Raw genomic sequence first — 18,057 nt, forward strand, 5'->3', positions numbered from 1 at the left:
CTCAATCCCCCCAGCCAGTTTTTTGGTCACCAATATCATATCAAAAGCATACATCATTAGCACATGTATTCTTATCCAACCCTAAAAGAATAAATTAGCTCAAGCTTATATAGATTTACATTTACCTTCTTAGTGGAATCAAGCTTCAGAATTTTGCCAAACGTTGAAGAAATGACACCTTTGAGCTCATCAAGGGGACTGACAACATCGTTGGCATGCACTGTCTGAAACCACTGGGCCAGGGGCACGGGACACAAGGATGGTGGCTTGAGATAAACAGCCTTGGACTGCTTCAGGCAGGATCTCCTGTGAATTTCACAATCTGTGAAATAGTCACAGGATCTCCTAGCCCACTCCTCACTGTGTACCTCTTTAAAGGCCTGCTGCAGGTAACTGGAGCTATTCCCTGCTGTTCTTGGACGCAAAAGTGTCACGCATTTTCGGTCCAATGCCAAATGTGTTGTTCACACAGCAGGGAATTTGTTGCGGTTAGAGGGGTCGAGCTGCTCTAAAATGTCACTACTCCAAGGACAGAAAGTTTGCGATGGTTTGCACTGGCTGCACCTTGGGTAATCTCCCCCTATCAAGTAGTACCTTGAATCCACATCAATGACCTCTCTGACCTTGGTGTAAATACCAGAGTGGTGCAGTTTTCTTTTGCACTGAGGGCATTTCAGAGGGATGCTCCACATGCGCATTGGGGCCCACAGGAACATCCTCTGCCTAAAATAGTCATCTGGGTTTGGAGGGGCCACAGATCTGATTGGACTTGGGGGGTAGTGCCAATTTTGGCTGATCTCCTGTCTCAGCTGCCCACTCGCATCATAGATGATGTGGGCAATCCACTCCCGGTCACCTGGCTTGATGACCCGGAGGAATGGCTTTGATAAAAACCTAGCCCGGCAAACCCCTTGAGAGCGCAAAGGGACTGGGAACCCCGGTGCTGGTGCTGGTGCTGCTGGAGGAGGAGCAGAGGCAGGGGCAGGAACAAGTGGTGTGCCACTCTGAGTCGCTGGTGCCATCTCAGATACTCTGGAAGGGACAGGAGCAGGAGCATCTTGTAGACGGATGTTTGATGTTGTCTCCTGGGCTGTGAGGCAGACTGGAGCTGGAGCATCTCTGGGACAGAGGACTGGCGTCGGTGTCATCGCCTGGGCTGGGGTAGTAGAGGGATGGGCTGAAGGGGCTGGAGGAGAAATGTTTGGGAGGTCTGGTGGAGATAAGACATGACACTTCTCGAGGTGCTCTGATAATCTGACAGCACCCTCAGCCTTTGTACCGCAGTGCTGACACTGCTCCTGGACATGGAAGTCTGACAGGTGCTGCGTAAAGTGGTCAGAGAGCACTTCCTGAGCACAAAGGGAGCATGTTATAAAAGGTACTGGCTGAACTTTCCAGACTTCCAGCTGCTGCACTGGCCTTTGGTGCGTCTGGTGTATCTGCTGCAATAGCCTTTGCTGCGTCTGGTGTATCTGCTGCTCTACTGCTGTTGGCCTGCACTGCCTGTGGACCTGCAGCGGTCCCTGCCTGCTGTCCTAACTGGGGGAGATAACATTTTGTATTTACTCTCTAAATCCTCTTATCCTCTAAATCAAACAATACTCTGCATCAAAACAAGTCAGTTGGAGAATCAATCACATACAACGAAGAACCAGCCATGGGGAACAGCTGTAGAGGAAGCATTTGTCAGCATGTTTGTCTCACATCTAGACAGGTAGGCCAAATAGAGGGGTCAGGGGACAATTCTTAATCCTCTCTATCACTGCCCGCCAATGTTTGCCCCCAGGTCTCTGGCCTGTAGAAAAATTGTGTTTCCCCTGGGCAAACAGGACCATGACACCGGCCTAGTATGAATCTGGCTTTCCTTCCTTTAGCATCTCTATAGGACGAGAGGCAGGCATTAGGCTGCTGTAGGCAACAGACAGACAGACAGACAGACAGACAGACAGACAGACAGACAGACAGACAGACAGACAGACAGACAGACAGACAGACAGGAAATTAAGCAGCTACAATATCACAGCTACTGATAAATTATGACACTATGAACTCCTTCCATTTCCCTTGTAAGTCAAGTTTGAGAAACTGATGATCGGCTCTTTTTCCTCCACCTTGGAGCTGCAGCTGTCTCAAAGCATGTGATTGGCTCTTTTGCCCCGCTCTTGTTAGTTGTTAGGATTCTGTTAGGAGTTGTTAGGACTTTGTTTGGACTTGTTTGAGCAGTCCATTCAGTGGAGGGTACGGCCAAAAAAGGGGCAAAAGGGACTGCCCGGCCGGGGTAAAAGAGAAAAAGAGAGAGGAAAGAGGGGGGAAAGAGAGAAAAAGAAAAGGAGAAAAAAGGAGGAAAACGTGCACTATATCATTTTTTATCACCTCTCTTATCTTTTCAACATTGTTTACACACAGTATCATCAATTTAATTTTCATGTCTTTTGCAGGATTCGAACCTGGGCTCTGGCGATATCGCTTGCATCTTCGCTTGTTCTCGAGTCACGTGTCACTTTGTACACATGCAATGCATTTTGGGTAACGTAGTCATTTGTTAACACAGGAACTCTTTATAAATCACCACAGTAATAACCCCGTGATTATGCAGTTATGCACATGAATGCCTTTAAAGCAAATTGTCTTACAAATAAACATATGTTGTTTGTAAACAAATCAATATTCAAACAATTAACTCAAAACGTCACATGCTACATTTAAAGCTACAACAGTATTAACAGTGTATAACTGTACGTACATAAATAACTCTGCTCCTTTTTTTTTTGGTAAACTCAATTATTTGAGAGACTACACCTGTGCAGCACAAGTGAATGAAACAAATTCCAAATTGAGCAAAGAGAGTTGGGTTTTGTGTATAAATGTAAAATGATTCTGCAAGTAATTCCAGATCCCTCCCACACTGGACACAAACTCTTTGTATCACTCCCATCCGGCAGGATGCTGCGGTCCATCAGGTCCAAAACGTCACGACACCAAACCAGCTTCTTCCCGTCTGCGGTTGGCCTCATCAACAAGCCCCCCCCCCCCCCCCCCCAGATACACACACGGACTCTTACTCCACTACACACTTAATTAACATAAAAAGCCCTTGTGTTACAGTAACACACAATTATCTTTACACATTGCACATACACTTTCTGTACATTCTTTCTTTTTATATATGGTTATACTATATGTCTTATTTATCTTATGTTGACTGTTTGTTGTGCAATTACATGTTCTGCACCAACTTACCCACAAAGAATTCCTGGTTGATGCAAACCTTCCTGGCAATAAAGCTTATTCTGATTCTGACTGGCTTTAGTTTTAACAATCACATTCAATTATGGATGACACTCACTGTCCTGGTATTCAAGAGGAAATTAAATAAAGACGTGAAGGCTGTTCTTGGCTCAAATACAATTATTAAACTTTATTTTAACGACAGACGAACAACAGAGAGACAGACAGAGAGACAGAGACAAACAACAGAGAGACAGACACAGAAAGACAGCAACTACACACTATTCCTCCACTCTACCAGGGTCATTCCTGAGGCAGGACAATACCACCGCCCCTTCAGCTGGGTGTGTCCAGTGACTTTATTTTTGTCCTGGCCGCACCCCTTGCAAGTATAGTGGTAGTTTTCTTTTCTCAGCCTCTTCCGTGGCGGATCCCCCCTTGACATAAGCTCCTCATCCTCCTGGGCAGCTTTATTGAGCCTCCAGGCGCGTTGCCTTGGCTGGGATGGAGGAGCATCAGGAGATAGGGAATTAGGAAACGGAGGAGCTTGAGGAAGTGGAGGAGCATGAAATGGAGGAGCATGAGGATATGGAGGAGCATATGGAGGAGCATATGGAGGAGCATGAGGATATGGAGTAGAAATGTAAAATGGAGGAGCATGAGGAAGTGGAGGTGCATGAGGATATGGAAATGGAAAGTGCGGATATGGGGGAAGATGAGGAAATGGAGGAGCTGGCCCAAATTGTGGAGGGAACTGGGGAGGTGGAGATGGCGGAGGCTTGTTCGCCGCTAGAGTGCGCTGGCGGGGGAAAGCTTCCCCCTCGTGATTTTCAGGCTCCTCAAATGTCATTGCCCCATGTGCATGTTGCACAGGGGCAGCCGGAAGGGTGTTCAGAGCAGGGAGAGGCTCCTCTGCCAGGGGCACCTGTTTGGGCAGTACAGTGCCTTGCAGCAGCATGTCCCTGTCCTTCCTTTTATCCCTCCTAAGCAGCCTACAACACAAGCATTCATTATTTTATGTAAGCCTATCCTCCCTCCCTAAGGTTAATACATATTTTCTAACCAGCATGCAGGTGGAGGTTTTTCTTGAGGTTAAATCTTTATAAACTGTCTTGACTGTATGGGAAAGGTAAATGAAATAACACATACCATGAAGAGACTGTGGTGTTGTTTACTGGCACCAGAACCAGGTCTGTGTCATCACAGACAACCCTGCTGTCCTCCAGCAGCTGTTTGATGTGGCTGTACACGCTTACGATGGACTGAGGGATGGGCATTGTTTTCCCCTTTGTGTCCTTTGGCCTGTTGCGTGACTGCTCAAACTCTTTTAAGAGTCTGAGGCAGACACACTCACAGACCCTGTGAACTTCGGGGTCCTGGGCTGCTTGGCCATGAGTCATGTACAGCCTGTGGGAGAGAAGGATGATATGATATGTACTGTGAACAAGGATATAAAGTCATGAAGAACCAAGTGACAATGTCAACAGGGATTTCAATAAAATAATCTACACATAATAAATACATTTCATAAAATGATATCAAATTGTGGTCAAGCACCTCTCTGCCGCCTGCTGTCCAGGAGCAGAGCCACTCGGCTTCCTCGGTGCTCTCCACATTCCTCCTGACGCATGCGATTTCTTCTTTGCCTTCTGGGTGTACCTGAACGGTGAAAGAGACATCCATATGCTTAATTCATTCCATGGACTGTATGTTTAATTTTGGTGTAATAATAATAATAATTACTATTTTGTACCTTGAAGGTTTCCGATCCATCGCATGTAAAGCCGCGTACAGGCGAACTATGTCCGCCTCCTCCTTGGCTGACAAGGCCGTGATGGTGCGGTTTAATGCGAGTAGGTAGGCAGCAAGGGCATCTACTGCGTCCCACCCCGGAACGCCCCTCGAATCACATTGGCTGGTCTGAAAAGTGATAAGAGAGAAAAAGAAAAAACAAGCAAATAAATGTACACTCTTGTTTCTAATATGTGAGCAATGCTAATTTTACATTCATTTATCTTATTGTATGTTATTGACCTCTGTGACAGAGGCAGGCATGCTGATGGCAGGCATGCTGATGGCAGGCATGCTGATGGCATCATCCTCCTCCTCCTCCTCCTCCTCCTCCAGCACCGGCAAGGGGATTTCTGAGATGGAGGCCTGTGATGGAGCCAGCAGGTCGCCTCTATTGGTCTGCTCCAATAAATATTCCACGGCTATGCGTTCGCCTGTAACCAGCATAAACACAAAGATAAAGAAAGGACATACATACTGTACATACATCCATCTCCTACATGAATAGCACAATCTTTGCACTCAAGAAATGCATGTCCTCTGGGTAGGGGGGTGCCTAAGAAAAAGAGGAGGGGATGTAATACTCCGGGCAACCAGTGTTGCTCTGAGATCTCTCTTAACAGTAGGTTTCCCAGGAAGGGTGAACTCTGGCACCAGAGCACAACCATGCACACGCTGGCTTAGATTGTTAAGGTGGGACATCAACCGAACATCGAAGCTTCTTAGGGTGGAGGCCCCCTCCACATCTACTGCCTCCTTGGCCCGGCCCATGTTCCATCTTGATATACCCTCCAGCATGTACATTTGCATGTGCACCGCATTGCACCGCCAGCCTAAGAAACAAAACACTCTGTCCAGTCAACCGTTATTGTAAAGTGAATACATATGAATACCCGTCAGTGGTAATTGTGCTATTTTGAATAATCACAACACATGCAAATGTACCTGGAATGAAAGCACACTGGTGCCGGTGGAAACTCTCCAGGGAGGAGGACCCCCTACCACACCTAAGGATGTCCAGCTCCTTGCCGCCCTTCTGGAGTGTCCCCACCTTCGTGTACAGTGCAACACCTGCAGGGTCTTGGAGGCACTCCAGGTGCTTCTGCTGTACTTCCCATACGTGGCGCATGCTGTCATGGCTCACCAGACGCAGCCCTGTGGTGTCTGTGAGCTCCCACACAGATTCCAGGAGCCCTGAAATACTGCTCCGCATCTCCTCCACTCCACGCGTCCTCCTCCTGCAGTGCCTCTTCATTTCAGCTGGGCTGATGGTGGCCATGAGCTGGTCGTCAGTGGGAGTATGTCCGCTGTGGCTGCTCTTCCACTCCGCTCTCTTGGCCTCCTTCAGGCGTTGCACATCCTCCTGGTCCCAGAGAAAAATGCAGGCGGAAAGCTTGGCACAAAAGGTGCCATAGAGAGGGTGGTGTTCTGTTGTGAGGCCGCAGTTAAAGCGCCTCATAAAATGGAAGCTATCCAGGCGCACTGCAGACCTCCATGGGTGAAAGAGTTTCGCCACTGCAGACACACCTGTGAAAAACAACCATTCTTAATACCATAGACCACAACACCTTTGTGTGGTTACTCCCAATTGCCTGACACTTCTCCCCAAAGTAGCATTGGTATTAAATAAATACATTTAATACAAACAGTGTGTTTGTGTGTGTGTTAGTGTGTCTGTGTGAGTGAGAGAGCAATTTTCACACACTTGACTGGCTGCAGCAGTCCCGATCAACATAGATGGCCTCAGGTTCAGGTTGGCCCGCATTCCTATACCGGGTGACGACGCCCTGGCACAACTCCTCTAACCCTGCACCTTCACCCGTCGTCAGCACAGAGTTCAACACCTGGCCAAACTCGTTGCCGATGTTCGACATCCAGGCGGCACTGTCCCCGATTGCACCAGCCAGCTTCTTGGTGACCTGTAAAACAAACACAAGCACTATGAAGTAAACCAATTTCCTGTTTGGTTGTAATTATAAAATTTTGTATATTTTTCTACTGTTGAAACCCTCACCTTCTTTGTGGAGTCCATTTTCAGGATTCTCCCATACGTTGAAGTGATCACACCCTTCATCTCCTCCACGTGGCTGAGGATGTCGTTGGAGTGGACTGTCTCAAACCACTGGGCGAGTGGAAGGGGCCTGAAGGGTGGTGGAGGAGGGTATATGGCTGCAGAGGGGACAAATGTAGCCATCTTTTTGTGCAGCTCGCAGTCAGCCAGGTAGCGGATGGTCTGCCGTGCCCACTCCTCGCTGTGACCTTCCTCTATGGCAGACTGGAGGTAGGAGGAACTGTTCCCGCTGGTCCTCGGCTTCAGGAAGGTCATCACTTTCCTATCCAGAGCCAGCTGTGTTGTGAGGACAGCGGGAAACAGGCTCCTGTGTGCCACATCCAGCTGCGAGAGCATGTCGCGGCTCCATGGGCAGACCGGCTGCGAGCACCTGCAGCAACGTGGATAGTCCGCTCCCACAAGATAATAGCGGCTATCCACGTCGATCACCTCCCTTACCTTCCGGTAAATCCCGGAGCTGTTCATCTTTGAGGAACACTGGGGGCACTTTGAGGGGATCCCCCACATCCTCATCGGTGCCCAGATAAACAGCCTCTGCCGGAAGTATCAGCCAGGCTCAGGAGGGGATGGTTTGGGCTCCAGTGGAGGGTGAAACCAGCAGGCCTGGATCTTTTGCTTTAGTTGGCCTGTAGGCTCATACAAGCATTTGGAAACCCAGACCTGATCGGCTTCCTGGATCACCCTTCTGAACTGGTCAGGCAGGAAACCTTTCCAATTGACCCTCTGTGCTGCAGGTGGTGGAGCTGCCGTGTGGTGTGGCGCGGCAGAGCAGGATGAAGAAGGGGGCAGAGACGGCTTTGATGGTACCCTGAAGTGTGCTGCAGGTGGTGGAGCTGCCGTGTGGTGTGGCACGGCAGAGCAGGATGAAGAAGGGGGCAGAGACGGCTTTGATGGTACCCTGAAGGCATAGTGAACCACTTGGATGTGGTTCAAAAGACCAACAGTACCCTGCACCTTGGCCCCACAGGTATCACACTGCTCCTCCGTGTGGTGGTCCGACAGGTGCTGGGTGAACCGCAGGGGCGGACTGGCCATCGGGAATACCGGGGACATCCCCGGTGGGCCGATGGCCCAAAATACTATTATGTACCGGCCCACGCCCATCATCGCATCAGCCCTACAATGGTTATCACAGCGGCACAAGCGTAATTTTCTCCAAGAGCTATACCTATCTAATCACAATCGCACTGACTGACTTTTATACTGCTACTCGCAATCGGTCTTCACACTCATGGTGACTATTTTTCAATTTTTTTTTAAGTGTCTTCTAATATGTGTTTTACAGACTTCGGAAGTCCAAAGTAAGAAAAGATCTCCACCTTATTAATAAACACCTCTAAATTGGTTCTTACACAGCCGAAGTGTTCTCAGCTGTGCGGATTGAGGTAGAGAATTTGGATTTGCATACATACACGCAACGCAGCACCCAGTTCTACGCATGCGCTCAACCCATGAGGAGAAAGGGATTGTTTGCGGCGAATGTCTCCAGCTTGAGACCCGCTGAGGGACCACCGCCGGAGGCGGAGGTGCCTAAGCGCTGCCCGGCAACGATCCCTTTCTCCTCCTTGTCGTGGTTCAGTCTACTTCACATTGATGAGGACGTTGAAGAACCAGGAACGTCGGAGAACCCAACGCGGTCGTTTGAGATTCATAATATCGGCTCACACATCTTTTGGCCGTTATAATATTATATGATATAGATATCTATGTAGGCTATATGATAATATTTTGATATAGAGCTCCAGGACTCCCGTGTGTTCTAGAATATTTACAGAACACGGCTAAAGGCTGTGTGAGCCTCGCCATTGCGATACATCCACTGTAAACAGAGCGAATGGTACCGTGGCTGCAAGCTGCTCAGGGCCACACCCCCACCCTCCTCCTTGACCCGCCTCGCTCCTCCTCATTTGCATTATAGCTACAGCCACCAAAACAGCGCATTTGGGGGAAGCTCAATGTGCGACTGGCTCGGAGTGGCTATAACTCTGCACCACGGCTGAATTTCGGGAACGTCGTTATGTAACTTACTGTTTTGTTATGCACCTTCAGCACCCCTACACACACAAACAATCACACACCCAGCATGCAACACTACTGATACCACTGATGTTCACACCCCATCGTATGTTCTGTTCTGTTCATTTCTAATATATTGTTCATGCTAATTCTACCCTCTGATTCCAGTTTCTTTATTGTGTGGTCTTTCTCTGCTGACATTCATTCCTTAAGGCTTTGTAGTTATACTTGTATAACCATCTGATACTAGCCAAGAGTTAAGCATATTCATCTAGCAAACTATACCTACCTTGGAGTGTTACAATAGCCAATAATCATTTTATTCCATGTGTCCATCCAGGCAAATTGGTGGATCCAAATGTTATTAAAAAACAAACATACATATATGATGTAATTTCTTTGTAATCATCCAAAATAATGTTAAGTGTATGGGTATTTTTCCCAGAAGGCCACTGACTGTTCGATACGCACGATCCATTGAGTGGGCAACGCGGCGTGTACTTAGTGGGCCGCGCGCCGTGTATTGAGTGGGCCGGTCTGACAGAAACTCCCGGGCCACTTTTTTCCCCCAGTCCGCCCCTGGTGAACCGGTCTCCCTCCACATGCAGGTTGCACAGGCAGCACTGCACTCCCTCTCCTGCTTCTGCGTCTCCTCTCCCTGCCTCTGCGTTGACTGCCCCTGCCTCTGTGTCTCCTCCTCTCGCTGCCTCTGTGTCTCCTCCTCTCGCTGCTTCTGTCTCTCCTCCTCTCGCTGCCTCTGTCTCTCCTCCTCTCGCTGCCTCTGTGTCTCCTCCTCTAGCTGCCTCTGTCTCTCCTCCTCTCGCTGCCTCTGTCTCTCCTCCTCTCGCTGCCTCTGTGCCTCCTCTCGCTGCCTCTGTGCCTCCTCTGTCTCTCCTCTCCCTACCTCCGTGCTCCCTGCCTCGTCCGTCTTAACTCCTGCGTCACTAGACCCAGCAGCGCCTGATGACAGATCTGCTGGCTGGGGGGGGGGGGGGGTTCCAAAAAGAGGGCCATGCTATGCTACATGCAACTAAGAATCCTACACTACTATACTAGTTTTCTCCAGAATGGTACAGATACATATTGTTCAATAAATAAATCCACAAAATAGAATGATAGTATTGAATAGTGTTTATTCTGACATGTTAAAAGAAAATCAATAAAAAGCAAACAGGCTTTGAAAACATCAGAGGCATTACTGCAAAATCACTGAAGCCCACCAGAGGAAAAAACAAACAAACAAACCAGCAAACAATCAATTAGTAAATAATTTCACCTACCTTGTGGAACCCACAGGAGCACTTAAGGCTTCTCCCAAACAGATCCTTGGTGTTCATTTGCTTCTGCAGCGGGCAAGCATCTATTTTTTCTAAGGCCTTTTTCCATTTTGTGGCCCCTGGCCGTTTGCCTGTGGTAAAATGGAATTGGCCCCGAGCATACTTAAGGCATACATCCCTCCAATAGGAATCAGGCTTTGCTTCCTTCATCTGCAAACATCAAATGTAAAACAGGTTAATGTCGAGCTAGGCTATTTGTGTGTACAGACAGACAGATTGGTAGAAATGATACATGTGTATGTATTTATATATATAGATGTATGTTTGTAGGTGGGTAGGTATGTTTTGCATTACTGTTTTATTACTATACAAATAAAGTTCTAATAATATTAATGTTATCATCATTATTTGTATTATTCAATCAATCAATATTTTCATACGAAGACATTGTAGCACAAAGTGCTTCACAAAATAAAAGCAGGCAAACTAAAGGATCATTATTGTTAATAATTAAACTTGGCACAATTAAACTTGTTTCATACACCTGTTTGCGCTGTTCAAGCACATAACAAGACTCCATTACCGGAGGGGATGAAACTTGGCACAACTATTTCGTTTATCCGACAAATAAATACGTTATTATTGGTCTGATTCTGTCATATCAGCAATATCCCCACCATAGCCACACAGCTAGCATGTACAGCGAGTAGGCTATGTAGGCTACAGCGACGCTATTCACTTCGCTATTCATTTATTATGGCTTTCCCCGAGAAATCGCCAGCGTTCATACGGCAAATAAACAAATAAATAAGTTATTATTGATTCTGTCAAATCATCCCCACCATAGCCACACAGTGCTAGCATGTATCAGGTAGTATGTAGCTATTACAGTCAGAAGCTTGTTAGCAAAGCGACGTAACAAGAAAGTTGAAACACAAGTTGAATATCGTGCTGACGGGACGGGAACATTATAACACTAATACTATTAGAGCTTTTGTTGTTTTGTTTTTTATGGTGTCGAGTATTAATAAAGTTTCCAAACCTTTCTACCGATGTTTTATCTCCCGTAATCGGTGGAAAAAATGGCTGCCACTCTAACGCGGTGTTCATCGTATATTCCCGCCCCCTCCCGTGTCACGTGACCTATACTGTTCGGAACTGTGGTCGGATCTCATTCGAAACTCTTTGATCTCTGAAGGAATATGTTCGGACCTGGTTAGGAGCAGGTTAGGACCTCGTTCGGATTTGTTCGGACCTTTTGTAATGTGTTAGGACCTCGGAGGCAGTCCAAAAACCGGCAGGTACGGCCACGACAACACACTTTTTTTTAGAATTCCAAGTCTCAGGCTTTTTGGAACAGGAAGAGTCTGGAACACTTAGGGTAGGTTAAGCCTTGCTTGATCTAATTTTGAAATAGTCTTCAAATTGACTGAAGCTAGCTTTGATCACATCTTGGAGATGGCAGACATTGAACCTCAGGCCTTCTACATGAGAAGCATACGCTTTGCCGTTGAGAGAAGTCCCCTGTGTTACTTCAATTGTACATCTGTAAAACCGATTCCTGAAGCTTTGCTTAACGATAGAAGGGACAAATAGGTCATCAGTTGGCACTAGGGTATCATACATTTTATAGAGAATTTTGCTTGCCTGTAACGGAGATTAATCGAGATTTAAAACACTTAGACTAATTTAAGAGAGAGAGTGCGAAAGAAATCGAGGGGTCCGGAGCAAGAATTGACAAAAGACTTTATCGTGCAGAAAAACAACAACGACAACAGCCTGAGTAGGTTTGCAAAGTCACTGCTTGAACTTCAGTCCCAGCCTTACTTTATGCACATACAGGAATTTCTCCACTACAATGGAGGCTCTCCTTGACCCAATGGGGTTTCCGCCTAGTCAATCCTCGTCTCAGCGTGTTTGTTCCGTTTTCTCCCCACGGAAGGGGTAACCCGGTGTACAAAGAATATTACTCGGTATTCCACTCGTTTGTTTATTTTTCAACAAAGGGAAAGCAGGTAATAAATCTGGAAAATAAGGAATGCAATGTTTTACTTCTCATGTGCATTACACAAACATCACCTGCATTCATCAAAATACAAATATATAATAATAATAATTCATAATCATTAATGTACACGTTTCAAATGTCACTTATGCGCCATATTCAAATCCTAATCAAATCTCTGCAATAGGAAACTACAGCTCCCAGAATGCCCCGCGGCAAACCAGGAAGTACAGCACAAATGCCGGTCCCTGCGATTCATTTAATCGACGTTCATAAAACGAAATAAATACAAACATGGATGGACACGGATGGGACAGCGACGTCACAAGTCCAAATGGATTTATGTATTTGAAATGTTTATAGTTTTAACTTTGGCTATTAGCAACGTACTGGGATCTACCGGAGCATAGCGCTATTGCGATATCATTAGACAACATAGCAAGCAACATCATTTGACAACATGAAAGCAGACAAGAAGACAAGAATTTAAGGGAGCTTACCAAGTGGCTGCACACCGGGTCAAAGTTATGTGCCAACAATACAACTCTTGCGCCACCTTTTTATTGGGCGAACACCGGTCACATGGACCCACAGCACACTGTTCTCTTAAAGAGGCACTACACCATTGGGCTGCCGAGCCTCAGACGTTTATCAATAACTTAAATAAGTAAATAAGAAATAACAAGACTACACAAATGGTAGACCTCCATAGAAAACACAACACCTCCCACTTAAGTTGCTGATCTTATGATCCAGGCAACTTACCAAAATCAATGAAAGGACCCCTTAGTGACACCCTTATTATTATTATTATTATTATTATTTTTTTATATGCCCATGTGGAAGTGTAAGTGTCCAATGTCCAACCAATCACATCCCTTTGGCAGTTGTGTGGTGCACTGCCTGGGGATATGCATGCTCTTACCTCTTCATGAGTGAGCAATGTGATGGACATGGTGGCAGCGCTAGGCTTGCACCAACCAGCCAACAAGGGGTACGGGTGGTGACTGGGGTTTTGGGTTGTGTCGCGGAACTTGACACCGTCTTGAGCTTCGAGAGCTACATCTTTGAAAGCTGTTGATCTTTCTTCCGCAGACAGGCATGGTCTTGCCTCCCACTTTGACTCAACTGGGGCCTGGCTGTTGCCACCCAGCCAGATTTCCACTGCTCGTCTTATCCAGGCGATGGTCCCGCACAACCGTGTCAGTGAACTGAATCTTCGGGGGACCACAAGGCGCACAAGCGCAACGCTGGTTGGGCCCGACCATTTCCTGGGCAGGGCTCTTGCTGTGACAAGGGCCGAGAACGCCTTCCTCCGAAGTTCCCCGATCTCTTCAGTGACAGAGGGGTTGATCTCTCCGGCGGTTTTCACCGGCCAATCTGATTCAGGCAGCTTCAAAAAACCAGGGCCTTCCTGCCAGACTGATCCCTCGGCAAGCTCCTCAGGGGATGCTCCCCTTGCGATGGGGAGTACCAGGGTCTTTGGCTCTGTCGACCCGACGTTGTTGGGGTCAGTGGGTTTTTCACTCCTCCCACTTTGGCCTGTCAGGACCCAGGGCTTGAGGGAGAAACCCCCTGCTTTTAGGATCTCCTCCACTCCTTTGGTCATTTTAATCAGGGTTTGGAGGTCATTATGTGACGTCAATATGTCGTCCACGTAGCAGTCCTCTGTCAGGATCCGGCGTTCTGCAACCATGGATGCAAACTGGGGCAGGTTTGCCGTCTCTCTCATGGCAACCTGAGCGATGCATCCGGCAGGCTTGTCGCCAATGTTGACCCTGACGACGGCAAACACACCGATTTCATCATCGGGGTTATCCCTCCAGAGGAATTGATGGAGGTGTACCTCCTCGTCCTTCAGCCACACTGAATTATACATTTTTTTAACATCACCAAGAGCAGCGTACAATCTGCTCCTGAATCTCAGGAGGACGCCTCGGATTTGGTTGAGGACATCAGGGCCTTTGTGCAGAAGGTTGTTCAGGCTCATCCCTTTAAACTCCTGGCTACTGTTCCAGACTATCCTCACTAGCGTTGAGCTAGAATGAGGATTCGGGGCGACCAGATGGCTGATGTACCAGATCGGCCCCTTCCAGCCCTCAATCTCTTTCTTTGTGAGCTTGATGGCTGCTCCTCTTGATATCATCTCGCGGATCTGCTCTCCATATGCCGCTTTCCATACAGGTTCTCTTGCCAGTCGAGCCTCTGTGTTCCGGAAGGTTGCTTCCACTGCTCGGCGGTTATCTGGCAGAATCGCTGGGTCGGCCTTCCATGGGTAGGCCGCATCCCAGTGTGGGGCGTCACTGTGCTTGTCTACTAGCACATAAGAGAGGCAGTCCTTTATTTTCTCTAACTCCCTTTCTTCTCCAAGGGTCATCTCTTTGCCTCCCGGGGGACACTTGCTGCACTTGCAGCTCCCGCATTTCGGGTCACATGCTGCTCCAATACTGTCCCACTTGAACCACTCAAACACCTCTTTATTCGTGGCAGTGGTGCTGCTGGGTGTCACTTTTTCCATCCTCGTTGGGTCCTCGTCACTCAGGTCTATGGTGTCCACAAGGACCTCCTTGTACACCCTTGAGGATGTTCTCATGGACCTTGCAAAGTGGGTTTCGGACTGGTGCAGCGTTAGGTCGACCATCTCGAAGAGATCAGGGTGAGTACCGCCAACAGTTTTGCCCAGTGGGCCGTCCCAGAGGACTAGATCTCCCTCCATCTTGAACGGCTGTGGAACTAGGCGACCTTCCCTGTGGCTGATCAAAAGATCTATGTTCTCAGGACGGACCAGTTCTTCTGCAGCGACGTCGGGAAAGATCTTTTGCAGTTGCTGCGGAGTGACAGGCTGACTTATCTCCGCAATACTCTCCAGGCCATAGCAGAGCAGTTTGTGTTCCGTTACCGTCCCCTTGGTGGTCTTCACTCTTAGACGCAGGGAGTATCTCTTGGTTGTGACAGTCTTTCTCATCTCTCCTACTCCATGGACGATTAACTTAATGCTCTCACCAATCAGTCCAAGGCGTTGGGCAGCGTTGTTTGTTATATAGTTGGTGTCAGAGGCCAGGTCAATAAGAGCACCGATTAGCTGGCCTGAGTTAGTGGTTACGTCCAGCAACATCATTACCACCGGGTATTCTTTCAGTCCACCTCCAGCAGTGCAGATCGTTGTTGAGACTTTGTTGGAAAATGCCTTCCTGAATTCTGCTCTCAGTTCCGGAGTGACTTTCGCCAGGAGCTCTACCTGCTGGCTGGTCATCCCGAGGCCTTTTCGTTCCATCCTCTTGGTACCTTGCTCCTCACTACCAGTGTCTTTTCCTTGAGCGATGAACTTGGGGCAGAGCAGATAATGGTGAGACTCTTCTCTGCGGCAGTCCATTTTACTGCAGAGAAACTTTGGGTTGCAACGGCCATCCTTTAGGTGGAAGCACAGGCACCGATTGCATCCCCCATGGGTCTTTAGATGGGCCTTTCTCCTCTGGAGATCCATCTCCCTGAAGGCTTTGCAGGCAAACAGCCTGCCAGCGTGTGTCTCATCGGCACAGGCAGTGCATGAGCCCAAGCATGAGCCCGTTGACTGAGACCCTCTTTGGCCTGAGGTGGCTTTGGAGAACGCTTTCTTGGCTCCTCTTTCTTGCTTGTCTGCCGGGCCTCTCACTGAGGGGCTCCACTCTCCAGGGCTTGCCTCCAGCAGATCCAGCTCCTCCAGGATTGCCTCCTGTTTCTTCAGGAAGCGCAGCAAGCAGTCGAAGTGGTTAGGTGGAGCAAAACCATTCGCAGCCTCAAACTTGTGTTCAATCCATTTCTCCTTCAGAGAGCTTGGGAGCTTGCTTTCAAGGGACTGTGCTACCCAACGGTTCTTTATAACATCCTCTTCTCCCAGGATCATAAGGTTGCTAAGGGCCCGCTCCACGGTTTGGATCAGCTCAATTGCTTTCCTGGGGTTGTTTCCTTTTACGGGGAGTAGGGCCTGAACCTCCTCGGATATCCTCAGGACGATTTTCGCCTTGTTCCCGAAGCGGTTGTCGAGGCGCCTGAACATTTCATCTGCTGACGCACAGCTGGACAGAACCAGGTCTTTTTTCACTCTGTCGCTGAGACTTGCTAGGAGATGGAACCTTGTAACCCCAGCCGTCCTCTGTGGGTTTCCCAGCTGTTCCAGCTCTTCCCACTCAGCCTTCCACCGGTAGTAGTCGGTCATGTCTCCTGAGAACGTGGGCAGGCGTGTTCTTTCAAGACTGATCTGTGGTCTGAAGCCGTACACCCCGGGATTCATGCCAGGGATGCTTTGTGGTGGTGCGTGTGGGAAGTTCGGAACCGCAGGCGCCGCCTCTTCTCCCCCGTCAAGCTCTTCAGTCCGCTTCAACTTTTTCCAGCTCTGCACCCAGTCATGCAGTCTGTTTCCCAGGTTGTATAGCTGCTGCTTGTACACTGTTGTCTTGGCTTCAGAGACAATGGTTTCCCATTCAAGCACCTTCCGCTCGAGCATGCTGATCCTCTCCTCCAGGCTCTCTCTCAGGACTTGACAGTCTTCCTCCGGCAACTCCTTCACGTCAGTGTACTCAACCTCGGCACATTTCTCCTCTGCACCGTCGGCGTACATTTTTATTTCGACATAGGCGAATTTGAACCATAATGTCTCCTTAGCGAGCCGCAGCATGTCTGTGTATGTGTCAAGGCACATCGCCGTTTTCTCCTCTGCATGAGCTGCTTCTTCTTCTGCCTTTTCCACTCCTCCGAGAGCATCAATATATTCGAGACCAGTATCGTGCACCTTTTCAAAGTCCACACCAAGTGTTCTGATCTCGTCAATGAGTGCTCTTTTTACTAGGAGATCTACAGTGAGGGACAGCTTCTTCGCTCTTTTGCTGAAGAGGGCCTGTGCTGTTGAGCGCCTTCCTTTCAGGGCCGCTAATTCTGCCAAATCCATCTTCCTTTTCTCGCACTGACCAAGGCGCTGTTCCACAGAGGGGTCTATTCGGCCTATTCCTCTTCCTTTGGTGCTCCTTCACTGGTCAATGCTGATAGGGCGGTGACAGACTTGGCTCTTGGCTTGATGTGCTCAGGCCGTTGATTTATTACTGTTCCGTTTTCTCCCCACGGAAGGGGTAACCCGGTGTACAAAGAATATTACTCGTATTCCACTCTTGTTTGTTTATTTTTCAACAAAGGGAAAGCAGGTAATAAATCTGGAAAATAAGGAATGCAATGTTTTACTTCTCATGTGCATTACACAAACATCACCTGCATTCATCAAAATACAAATATATAATAATAATAATTCATAATCATTAATGTACACGTTTCAAATGTCACTTATGTGCCATATTCAAATCCTAATCAAATCTCTGCAATAGGAAACTACAGCTCCCAGAATGCCCCGCGGCAAACCAGGAAGTACAGCACAAATGCCGGTCCCTGCGATTCATTTAATCGACGTTCATAAAACGAAATAAATACAAACATGGATGGACACGGATGGGACAGCGACGTCACAAGTCCAAATGGATTTATGTATTTGAAATGTTTATAGTTTTAACTTTGGCTATTAGCAACGTACTGGGATCTACCGGAGCATAGCGCTATTGCAATATCATTAGACAACATAGCAAGCAACATCATTTGACAACATGAAAGCAGACAAGAAGACAAGAATTTAAGGGAGCTTACCAAGT

At 47.9% G+C, this 18,057-nt stretch overlaps 1 protein-coding gene and 1 long non-coding RNA gene across 3 annotated transcripts; both read right to left on the reverse strand.

The window, feature by feature from the left end:
• Nucleotides 1-3,086: 3,086 nt before the first annotated feature.
• LOC132465012 (uncharacterized) lies at nt 3,087-8,104 on the reverse strand. Of its 2 annotated transcripts, XM_060061690.1 has the most exons (8): nt 7,034-8,104; nt 6,725-6,938; nt 5,965-6,546; nt 5,263-5,852; nt 4,982-5,148; nt 4,786-4,887; nt 4,378-4,635; nt 3,087-4,220 (listed from the first exon to the last, which is right to left on the reverse strand). In XM_060061690.1, the coding sequence occupies exons 1-4, from the start codon at nt 7,601-7,603 to the stop codon at nt 5,542-5,544; spliced, it is 1,677 nt and encodes a 558-aa protein (XP_059917673.1). In that variant the 5' UTR covers nt 7,604-8,104; the 3' UTR covers nt 3,087-4,220; nt 4,378-4,635; nt 4,786-4,887; nt 4,982-5,148; nt 5,263-5,541. The 2 variants fall into 2 exon arrangements, with proteins under 2 accessions (XP_059917673.1, XP_059917664.1); XM_060061681.1 differs by having other exon boundaries at nt 4,982-5,852.
• Nucleotides 8,105-9,730: 1,626 nt separating this feature from the next.
• On the reverse strand, nt 9,731-11,775 carry LOC132465083 (uncharacterized). The gene is made up of 2 exons (XR_009527451.1): nt 11,426-11,775; nt 9,731-10,593 (listed from the first exon to the last, which is right to left on the reverse strand). It is a non-coding gene; the product is annotated as an uncharacterized LOC132465083 (long non-coding RNA).
• Nucleotides 11,776-18,057: the final 6,282 nt, after the last annotated feature.

This window comes from Gadus macrocephalus, chromosome 1 (genome assembly GCF_031168955.1).
Source record: "Gadus macrocephalus chromosome 1, ASM3116895v1".
NCBI classification, from domain to species: Eukaryota; Metazoa; Chordata; class Actinopteri; order Gadiformes; family Gadidae; genus Gadus; species Gadus macrocephalus.

Bases quoted from the DNA above. Each gene is read 5' to 3' on its own strand.
- LOC132465012 (XM_060061690.1), bottom strand. From the start codon at position 7,603: ATGAGGATGTGGGGGATCCCCTCAAAGTGCCCCCAGTGTTCCTCAAAG. The intron at 6,547-6,724 runs GTGTGTGAAAAT...TGTTTTTCACAG, and splicing joins GGACTGCTGCAGCCAGTCAA to GTGTGTCTGCAGTGGCGAAA. The intron at 5,853-5,964 runs GTACATTTGCAT...TTTGTTTCTTAG, and splicing joins CCAGTGTGCTTTCATTCCAG to GCTGGCGGTGCAATGCGGTG.